This window comes from Austrofundulus limnaeus, unplaced genomic scaffold (genome assembly GCF_001266775.1).
Source record: "Austrofundulus limnaeus strain Quisiro unplaced genomic scaffold, Austrofundulus_limnaeus-1.0 Scaffold307, whole genome shotgun sequence".
Classification (NCBI taxonomy): domain Eukaryota; kingdom Metazoa; phylum Chordata; class Actinopteri; order Cyprinodontiformes; family Rivulidae; genus Austrofundulus; species Austrofundulus limnaeus.
The window spans coordinates 585,851-597,323 of NW_013952709.1; the positions used below are offsets into that span (position 1 = coordinate 585,851).

Consider the following 11,473-nt stretch of genomic DNA (forward strand, 5'->3'; position numbering starts at 1 on the left):
TTATTCAAAAATCAATGCGGTCCCACAGCCCTTTGTGGCCCAAAGTTAAAAACTGCTGTTCTTTTGAGGCCCTCAAGGTGGCGCTCGCAGCCCATAGGTTAAGAATCTCTGAACTAAACTATAAAACATATTTACATAGTTCCCATGGGTCCTTCAAATCCTTAAAAGTTTGTGAATAAGTTCAAGACCCTAGAAAGTTTTTGAAAACAGGCATAAACGACACCGGTCCTTCAAGGGTTTTTGGGTTTGAAACTTTACATTGACGACGACAGCTGTCAATGTGTCATTATCTTTTCTTTGTTCTGCACTGCAACCTTGTATTTCATAGTTAACATGTGTAACAACACGTTTATTGGTGCATGCAGTCTTCTCGCTGGTGCAGGGTTCCCGCAGATCCTTAAAGTCTTAAAAGGCATTGAATTCATCAATCCGAATATAAGCCCTTAATTAGTATTAAAATGTCTTAATTCAGTATTCCAGAGGTCTTACAAATGTTAACATGTTGTAAGTAGGACGATTGTAATTCATCTCAAATGTTAAAATAATTGGTAGCTATTTGTTTTTTAAAATCATTTACTGACTGCCTCTTACAGCTAGTTGTTTTGTGTTAAAATAAACGTTTGGGTGAAAGTTTCGCTGTTTATTTTCCCATTTGTGTTTATTGTGAATTTAATCTTAAATTTCATGTCAGGTGGCATTWAAAAAGTCTTAAATTTAACTTCCCTTAAGCTGTAGAAATGCTGTGGTGAACTGATGAATTGCCAGTCACATTGAGTCAGAGTCAAGTCCGTCCATGTGTTGTGGAWATGAATTTAGGCTTTACGTTCAATCCACTTTCTTTCATTGGTTCTGACCCAACAGCTTCTATGCCATTGTTTTTTTTAAATTGAATTTACATTGTATTAAAATCATTTATTGAAAACAAATTCAGTGGTAGCAGTAGGTAAAGACAATCACACACAGTCTTTGAATTTGAGRAAATTGGTCCTGGAAAGTCCTTGAAAGGTCATTGAATTTAATGTTAAAAAGTGGGTATTTTGTATTTTCCAGGCACACTGCATACATGTCAACCCCTTCAGACATTTACCTGTATAATGAGCCTCAAAATCCATAATTTTTGATATTAATCCCAAGCATGGGGGTGCAGGTCTCAACTGCAGATCCAGGGAGGAGCTTTGTACAAGTAGGCGGAGCTTTGTACCAGAAAGCGTTTAGACAGCTCCACATGGCCACCACAGGAGATACAAGGATTTATCAAACGTGCATGAATGAGTCAAAGCAACACTCTGGGTATGTTTTTGATGAGGGAATGACATTATAACATGATATGAAGCTCAAAGTAGTCGATTTTGCATAATATACACTGCAAACTCTGTACTGATGTAAAACAGCAAATGTTGTGTTTCTGATTGACTTTTATTTCCTGCTTTGTTTTAAATATTGCATCACCTCTTGGTAAAACCATATAATATACAACATTTGAAAATTAGCTTTAATGAGCAGATTAGATTTCATTTACCTTGTGCCTGCATGCGGGTACGGATCAGTGCCAGAGGGTAGCTCGCCAGCTGGCCACAGGTGCTGGAGATGGTACCACAACCCAGCAGCACCAGAACGCCTGGGTTCGCTGTATCTTTAGCGTATTTAGACAGCCAGAGGTTTTTTAAACTCTAATTAAAAAACAATTAGCACAAAGAGCATCAGTGTAGCAGTATCATGTTTGACAAAAAGAACATTTTAAACCATTTACAACAATGTACCTCGTAGACTGCCAGATCGATCCCAGCGTAGGGGATGATGCCCAGAATATTGGGAATGTAGCCCTTATAGAATGCCTTTACCCCCTCACGCTTCAGGATTTTCTTGGCACAGTCAAACATTCCTGAGTATTGTCCAGTTTTCCTCAACGTCAGACGGGTTTTCATCACCTGAAAAGACAAAAGATGAGATCAAGCTCTTACCGACAAACTGCTATTCTATTGTGAGCCTTCGTGCCATTTTWACTGGTTTTAGATTCCTTTTGAAGTGCTTTTAATTTGTTTACTAACAAGTTACCAGTACTATGCTTGGTTTTATCCAAATGAAAGATCATTAACTAATTTATGCTAATTTTTTGAGTATACAATAAGATGTCTGTTTCAGTAATCTCAGGGCTGCATCTTTAKAGATGACGTGATCGAGYTGCACTCTGCACTRAGGATGTTTGCTATKGKGCGGTATGAGGGCCAAAATTAAGAGTACTGTGCAACCAGCGGTTGCTACATCCTTGTAGCAGGAGGCTAACTCTATTCCTAAGCCAGCTATTGATCTGAATAATGATAGGCCAGAACTGGTAACTCAGAGGCTGGTGCTGGCAAATGAGGAGACTATTCGTTTGTGTTAGCATTGGAGAGGCTAGCAACTAGCATGGATAAGCTGGTGTTAGCATCAAAGAGGCTTGCAACTAGCATGCCTAGGCTGCTCACCTACTTTATTAAACACAAACTTTTTTGAATAAAGAAAATTTTCTCTAAAAGCTAAACTTGCTCTAAAAAGCCCCAACTTAATATTTCTGACTTTTCTCATAATTCAGCTAAAGATAATAAAAAACACTGCCGTCAACCAATAGACAAGGGCAAACGTAGCTGCTAATTCAGATGGTAACTAAAGCTGCCGGCTTCACAGTTGTGTTTTATGTTTGATATTTATGCTTGACGTTATGTTGAACAGTAAATTCTGTCTAAAGAACACCCGTCGGTGCATGTTGCTTATAGGTTTTATATGTCAACCATTTTTGTTGAGAAAGTTTACTTTATTCAAAAACGTTTGTGTCTAATAAAGTAGGTGAACAGCCTAGGCATGCTAGTCTCTAGCCTCTCCAATGCTAATGCCAGCTTATCCATGCTAGTCTCTAGCCTCTCCAATGCTAACACCAACTGATCCATGCTAGTCACTAGCCTCTCCAATGCTAACGCCAGCTTAACCATGCTAGTCTCTAGCCTCTCCAATGCTAACACCAACTGATCCATGCTAGTCACTAGCCTCTCCAATGCGAACGCCAGCTTAACCATGCTAGTCTCTAGTCTCTCCAATGCTAATGCCGTTTATCCATGCTAGTCGCTAGCTTCTCCAATGCTAATGCCAGCTTATCCATGCTAGTCGCTAGGCTCTCCAATGCTAATGCCGTTTATCCATGCTAGTCGCTAGCTTCTCCAATGCTAACGCCAGCTTATCCAAGCTAGTCGCTAGCCTCTCCAATGCTAACGCCAGCTTATCCATGCTAGTTGCTAGCTTCTCCAATGCTAACGCCAGCTTATCCATGCTAGTTGCTAGTCTCTCCGATGCTAACACAAATGAATAGTCTCCTTCTCATTTGCCAGTGTCGGCCTCTCAGTTATGCAGTARTCTTAATTTTGGCCCCATATCACGCCATATTTTGCAGCTAAATGTGAAACAAATGAGGATTTGCACTTTTCAGATTAAAATGAGTGAAATAATAGAGATGAATTGTTGGTTTAAGTGGCATTTAAGTGTTTTGTTACATGTAGAAGCTACACCTCTGCTCACCTCCATGGGGTAAATGGCAGTTTGCGCTGTGGCTCCAGCCAGCGATCCTGCCATGAACCTCTCATGGGTCTGGATTTTCCCTGGTTCACTGGACAGCAGCTTCTTATACTGATGAGACACAGACACAATAAAAGACAGCAGAATATTATGAGTGCTGAACATGAGTCGGCTAAAACAAACCAGTTCAGAGGAGTGTAAAGTATTTTTCACCTGTTCATAAGCCATGAATTTAATAGCCGTCTCGGGAGCAATCTTAAGGACATTAACACCATTTCCTCTCCACAAAGATGTCACCCCTCCTTCCTTTAACATTTGCTTAAAACCACCCACCAGGCTGATTTTGTTGCTCTTAGAAGCATGAACCTGAAAACAATAAAAAAAATAATAATAAACCATTTGTATCATTCAGTCAACTTTTACAGGAAAATCTCTTTCAAGCAGCAGATAAAATGCAACTTTTAATAAAAAAAAACCACAAAAAAATCAAAAGATACTACAAATAATCCATATATGGTTCGTTCTTTGGTTTTTTTCCTTTTCAAAATAAAATTGCAAAAAGAAAACAACCATGTTGTTACTTTGTTTTTCCCATTTTCAAATCCTAAATGTAAAAATGCTAAATCAAACTGTTTGATTTTTGCTTTAGCTATTTATATCCAAAGTAAAATACGTTTTTTGTTTTAATATGTGGCAATAGAGGAAACGATGGAAGTTGTTGAAGAATATGAATTTACAGCTGGAAGACTGCTAAAAAAATGGAATCTAATCCTAACATATTGGTAACAGCTGCACTGAAATCTGATTCTGCATAATTTTGAATACTAGAGCAAAAAAAAAGCTCTCAAGATGCATCGACTTCTTCTAAAAAGGCAGATTCTGAAGGGAAAACATGAAATCGTTCATGCCTTGATGATTTCTGATTCTGCCAAAAAGTAACAAATGGTGCACTAACAAAATATAAAGGTTGTCTTTGCATTAGTTATTAAAACGAAAAAGAAAATGCAGCCTTTTCCCATTTTGCAATTGTCATTTTTCTAATTAAGCTTCAAAACAAAAAAAGGCTAAAAAAGAAAAAAAAAACACTAGATTATTTGTTTTATTTTGAAAAAGAAAAACAGCAAACCGAACCAAACACAAATTACAAACTAAGTCCAAATTTGGAACCCTTCTAAACATTCTAATAGATTGAGGAAATCTGTAACAACTGGACCATAAAGGACACCTGCATAAAGCCGAAGATTTAAAAAAAAAAAAAAAAGGGTAAAATAAATGCTGCCCCACCTGCATGAAGACCTTCATTCTGTCCAGCGGGGCGGTCCCTGTGCGSGACACAGCACCCGCCATGGCCCCCGCTGCCAGCTGCCTCCACCACACACCYGTCGTCTTCTCCTCCTCTGTGAACTCGTCTGGGATGGTGAGGCTGTCACCAATGTCCAGAACCTACAAACGGCACATTCAGTCAGTTAATTCTTTTATATTTGCTTCATGCTCTCATCTGGAGTCAAATTAAGAAAAAGATTAAGGAGATGTGATCATTTAAATAGTAAAAATAAAATTGCAAAATTCTGAGGCAGGGTTCCTTCAGCTTAAGGAAAGTTAAATTTAAGACTGACCTCTTTAATGCCACTTAAAAAAAATTAAGACCAATTACACAATAAACACAAGTGAAAATAAAAAACCTAGTTAGCAACAATTTCACACAAATGTTTAATCTAACAACAAAAAGAAAAAAAATTTGCCACGGTAAAAAATAAATAAATAAATGTTACCAATTATTTTATTTTAGGACAAATCACAATTACAATGTGTTAACATTTAAGACCTCTGAAAATTTGATTTAAGACATTCTAAAGAATAACTAAGGCCTTATTTTTGGATTGACGAATTCAATGCCTTGTAAGACTTTTTAAGGCTCCGCAGGAACCCTGTGAGGAGTCAGCAAAGCTTCACCTTGAGCCTAATGCCTCACAGGACAGAACGCACTTCCTCATCCAAAACCTCACATAAGTACAGATCAGTGATGCGGCACTCATTACATCACTGCACGCCACTGGTGAGCGCCATCAAATTTACACCTAAATTGTTTTTCTTTCTTATTTTATGCTCGATGAAAAGCATCAAAAACATGGTCTGGACAACTTTAAACAAAACTGTTAATTTTGTCTCCTTTTTGTGTGAAGGCCCTGTCACACTATAATGTTTCAGACAACTTATGGTAACTTATGAAATGTTATTTTCCACTAAAARTGACTAATAAAAGTTAGATATTTGATGAATTAGTTAGCATTACAGTATGTAAATGCCTATAATATCTTCCAGTTGAATTTTTTAAAAATTTCTCTTTAACGTAGATGTCTCCAAACTTTTCATAAGTTGGTATATGTTGTCTAAAATGTTATAGTGTGACAGGGCCTTACAACGTTTTAGACAACTTATAATTTTTTTTACGTCTAAATTGCTAAAAGAAGTTACTTGATCCATTTATTTGCATTACAGTATGTACACACCTAAAAGAGGCTTCCAGTTCATTTTTTAAATCCATCTTCAACGTAGATGTCTTTAAAATTTTCACAAGTTGGCATAAGTTGTCTAAAACGGAGTGTGACAGGGCCTTAMTATAAATTAACATTAAATAAAAACAAAACGCTAGTTTGTAGGGATGCACCAATACGAAAATTTCAGCCGATATTGATATCCGATATAATTATTGCTTTTATGGCCGATAACTGATATTTACTGATATTACACACACACACACATTATATTATACTTATACCCACAAAAACACTTTTTTTGATACCGTAAATAAATGACCAGACCTCTGACATGGCTCCCTACTTGAGTTATTCCTGGCTGCGCAGCATCAGTATCACTACCATGATCAAAAGGATGCAGCTCAACCAAACATCTCCTCTCCCAAAACAGAAACACAAAGCGAAAAAGTGGGGAATCAATATCGGACATTAATATCGGCCCAGTTTTACATATCGGACTGATACAGATATTCTAAAAAATGACCAATATTGGCCGATACTGATATTAATGCCGATATATCGTGCATCCCTAATAATTTGCTTAATAAATGGTCTTCTACTGTATATTTTTAAACCCAACAAACATCASTTGTTTGTGAAAAACTAATATAGCTGTTTCTCAGAACAGTTTCAGKTTWTTTTCCCTCACCAAGTCTCCCATTAGCACGATGCTAASGCTGAACCCAAGCCATCGCCAGCACATTCTGTTCAACCTACCATATCAACCTCCAACTCGTAGAGCCCCCCATCGTCTTCAAGTTCTAAGAAAAACCAGTTTGCTTGTTGCTGCTGAGGCTGCAGCAGAGCCATGGCCGCCCAAAAGCCTCTGTTCAGACTGCAGAACGGTCCCGGTGCGATAAACTCACAAAGATCTGCCGCACGGGTCTAGACGCTGTTTCCAGACCGAGCAGCCACCTGCAGCTCGAACACTGGAGGTGATGGGAAGTTCTACCTGCCATCAGCTTCTCATCTCAGCTCCTCTGCAATCAWCTTGCTTCCTTTCGCCTCATCCCTTCCAAATCCCAGTGACGAGCTAATCGGGCTCAAATTAGCTCGTCTCGGCTGAGTTTAGAAACCACAAGGTCATTTATCCACCGAGGCTGAGCCGGGGAACAGTGTTAGCAAACGTCACAGATTAGCCTGAGACAGAGAAAGGCTCTATTTCTGGCATGCASCTGAAGCACAGTTTTTAAAGGTTTATTACGTTAAAAAGCTGCAAAAATTTAGAATAATAAACTCTTCAGTTTCYTCCTTTTAACACATCATGGTGTTTTTCTGACATGAATGAATCCAACTTGTTGACGCAGAGGAGCTGATTTGCTGACAAAAGTCTCAAATCCTTCATCAGCTTGTTCGGTTGTCTTTACACTTCAATTTTTTTCATCACACAACTTGTTCCAGGTTTTTATTTATTTATTTATTTATTTTTGTCATTTCAGCATTTCATATATCAAAATGTTCAGCTCCTTCAGAACATTCTGGCTATGACTTTCGCTGTTTCAACAATTACTTTTTCAGGTATTTAGCTTTATCTGCCACTTTTTTCTCATTGAAAATGAATGGAGCTCTCTTCTACATCCTTTAAACCCTTCAAAATGTTTATAAATCTTTCCTGCACTTTTTACCTTTTACCCTGGTTYTGCTTCTTACTGTTAATTTTTGACTTCTTTGGCTGCCCCCAACCCCAATTTTAGTTTTTTTCTGCTATTTCAGCTATTTTTAATGTAAAATTATTTTTAATTTTACATTACCTTCAAACATCCAATTACACTTCATTAAAAGAGAGAGTTGTTATAATCTCAAGGGGATAGAAATGTTTGTGAGACCTAAAGTTAGAACCAGTTCAAAAGGAACGGAGTCCTTCAGTCCAGGGAATTAAATTATGGAAAAATCTGGAAGATGACATTAAAAATGCCAGATCAATATGTATATTTAAGAGAATAATAAAGGTTAATTTGCTGGAGAAATATGTAAACGTATGAATAGTTGTTCAAGGAGTTAAACTTTTCTTTTTTGTAAACTGTAGATCATTTTGATTTTATTTATTTGAGAAAAAGGGGCAGATGTAATAAGAGTTTTTCTTCTTCTGCTACCTTTCATTTAATTTGATTTGTATTTTTGTTTGTTGTTGAACTTATGTTGTTTTAAAGAAATGAAAAAACTAAAACTAAACTATATTTCTGCTGCTTTCTGCTATTACCATGCAACTTTTTGTGCTTCTTTCTGCTTTTCATGCTAATTTAGGCTGTTTTCTGCCTTCTACGCTACTTTTAACTGTTTTCAGCTCATTTCAGCTTTTATTTTATCACAAAATTCAACTTTTTTGTACTTTCTTTTTCAGTTTCTCTGCCAGGGTGAGCTTTTTTACTGTCCTTTTATTACGTTTGGTAAATCCATCTTGTTTCTGTCTTTTAGCTACATTTCTGCTCTGTTTTTATACATTTTTGCTAATTTTTTTCAACTGATTTTTCTTTTTTTTTTTTACTTACATCAAATGTCAGCTGTTCAAATTGAACTCACTTTCACAGTTTTGCTATTAAACCTTCTCAGCTAGCATTCACACGGTGTGTACGCAGGAAATGCACATTTTGAAGACTTGCACCCTCCTTCCTTACCGTGGAGTGTTTCCAGTAGCGGATGATCTCCTGCAGGCTGGTGGCCGGGTTAAACAGGAAGTGCTCCCTCCATTCAGTCCAGTCCACTGTCATGGTGCCATCAGTGTCTATACTGCAGAACAAAATAAATAAATAAATAAACACGCACACACACTAATTTATAACCTGAACTTTTAATAAAGATACAAATCAACTTAAGTTTAAAGTGAGTTATACATTTTAATAAACTTTGTAAATTCTGCTCACCTCGTGCAYGTATGCAAATCTTAGAAGTGTTTGTTATGTGTGCATATTATAAAAGTAAAGAAAATACCTTTCAGCCAGGATAAACATGAATGTGCAGTATTATTATAGTTCAGCAGTCAAACAAACAGGGATAATTTTACCATAAAGCCAGTGAAAGTTTGGGAGAAGTTTAAGGGATCCCCGATTATTTGTAACAACGGGTGAGCCATTTTATTTACACACAAAGCATTCTGGGTAAATGATGACGTGGATAGGTCCTCGGTGTGAGCGAGCTATATCCACCCTGAAGGTTAATCTTGGACAATATCTGATGATTGGCTCTTTTAAAAGAAACCAGAGAGCGTTGACAGAGAGGAGAAGGTAGAAATGACTCAGTCTGTAACTGAGCCTCAGCTTAGCCTGTTAGCTTTAGCGTTAGCCCCGAAGCTGTCACCATATATTCAATTCAATTCAAAAATACTTTGTTGATCCCAGAGGGAAATTAGGTATATAAATATATATACTGTATGTATTAGCTCAGCGCTACACATTCTCCTCTCGTCACTGAGGTCCTTCATCCACATGACAGAGAGGGGAACACAAAAATGACTCAGCCTGCAACTGAAAATATGGATGGAGGACCTCAGTTTAGCTTGTTTGTCGCGCTAGCACCGAGCTAATACATATAAGGYRATATAGCGTCGGCGCTAGCGTGAAGGCTAACAGGCAAAACTGAGGTTCTTCTTCCATGAAGCAGCTCTGTTGTCCTCCATCCACACTTCTCCTCTCTGTCAATGCTCTGGTTTCATTTAAAAGAATCGATCATCAGATATTGTCCAAGATTAACCTTCAGGGTGGATATAGCTCGCTCACACCGAGGACCTATCCGCGTCATCATTTACCCAGAATGCTTTGTGTGTAAATAAAATGGCTCAGTCCGTGTTAAAATATATTTCTAAAAATGTACAAAACTAAACAGCCTACAGTATTTTTACAGTCTTTATTTTACATTTAAAATATGCTTATCAAATAAAGTCTAACGTTACAACTAATCAGGGATCTCTTTAAAGCGCACAAACAAGATTTAGGACAAATAAAATTTCATTTTGAGTTTCTTTATAGTATCTCCTGATCCTTTCATTTAATTCCTTCTTGTATCCGTTTAACTGACTGCCACCCATCAATTAGTTTGTTGTTTTCTAACTGTAGCAGCTAAATCCTGTATGTAGCGCTACTGGTTGCAGACTGTCTTGGTAGACTTAGTACAAAGTCTTTTTGTCTGACTCACTGACGTGCAAATCCGGCTCTACTGGTCATGCCGCCCTTTGCATGTGCAGCTTCACTCTTTGCTTGTGTAAATACAGCACAGACAGCGGAGCTCTATGCATAAAGAAATTATTTGCAATTTCAAATCGCATCAGAAGACAAACCTCTTTAAACTGAGACCTGACTGTTTCTGTCCGGAYGTTTTACAGATGAACAAAATTACTGACAGGAACCAGCTTCTCACCTGGTTTAAATCACCCGATTTAACCACACATAAAGTGTAGTTTTCATATGTTCAGTCACATTAATCATTAAATCCACTTATTAGAACTTTACATCCATCCATTCCGCAAACATGAAAGCTACAAAATTCACAGTAACGTGTTCATCCTCACCAACATATCTGTGTGAAAATCCATTTTTCTTCCATACTTTTTTTCTGCACGTATCTCCTTCTACAATTTTTGTGCAGTTTCAACAATTTATACACTGCCTGGCCAACAATTTATACACTGCCTGGCCAACAATTTATACACTGCCTGGCCCAAAAAAAAATGTTGCCACCTGGATTTAACTACGCAAATAGGTACTAATGCGTACAGTTTCTTCTCGTTTGTGGAAAGACACATCCTGTGATGGTGAAAAAGATGTCAGTCTGTTTGAGAAGGCTCAAATCATTGGCTAACTGGGGAAAAAAAGGCTTCAGCTTSCTAGTGAGCATAAAAATTGGACTCTGGAGCAATGAAAGAAGCTCATGTGGTCTGATGAGTCCAGACTGACCCTGTTCCAGAGTGATGGACCCATCACATCTAGTGCCTGCAGTACAAGCCTGTAGGGGCAGTGCTGTGATGTGGGGTTGCTGCAGGTGTTCAGGTCCAGGTTCAGCAACAGTTTGTGCTCAAAAATGAGGTCAGCCGACTACCTGAATATACTGAACGACCAGGTTATTCCATCAATAATTGTTTCTTCCCTAATGGCACGGCCATATTCCAAGATGACACCAGGATTCATCAGGCTCTTATTGTGAAAGAGTGGTTCAGGGAGCATGAGACATCATTTTCACACATGGACTGGCTCCGCAGAGTCTATTGAGAATCTTTGGGATGTGCTGGAGAAGGTCAGACTCTACCATCATCAATGGTGAAAAATGAATGCAACACTGGATGGAAATAAATCTTGTGACATTACAAAAACGTATCCAAACAAATCCATGGTGAATGGATGCCATAATTAAAGCTAAAGGTGGCTCAATGAAATATTAGAGTGTGACCTTTTTTTTTTTTTTTT

At 37.8% G+C, this 11,473-nt stretch overlaps 1 protein-coding gene across 1 annotated transcript in view; it reads right to left on the bottom strand.

Moving 5' to 3' along the window:
• Window positions 1-11,473, bottom strand: part of slc25a24 (solute carrier family 25 member 24) — a 20,800-nt gene that overhangs the window by 2,559 nt on the left and 6,768 nt on the right. The window contains exons 4-9 of the mRNA XM_014021829.1: window positions 8,696-8,807; window positions 4,828-4,986; window positions 3,757-3,909; window positions 3,547-3,654; window positions 1,761-1,928; window positions 1,520-1,670 (exon numbers count right to left, since the gene is read on the bottom strand). Coding sequence (XP_013877283.1) covers window positions 1,520-1,670; window positions 1,761-1,928; window positions 3,547-3,654; window positions 3,757-3,909; window positions 4,828-4,986; window positions 8,696-8,807 — 851 coding nt within the window. The remainder of the gene's footprint in view (window positions 1-1,519; window positions 1,671-1,760; window positions 1,929-3,546; window positions 3,655-3,756; window positions 3,910-4,827; window positions 4,987-8,695; window positions 8,808-11,473) is intronic.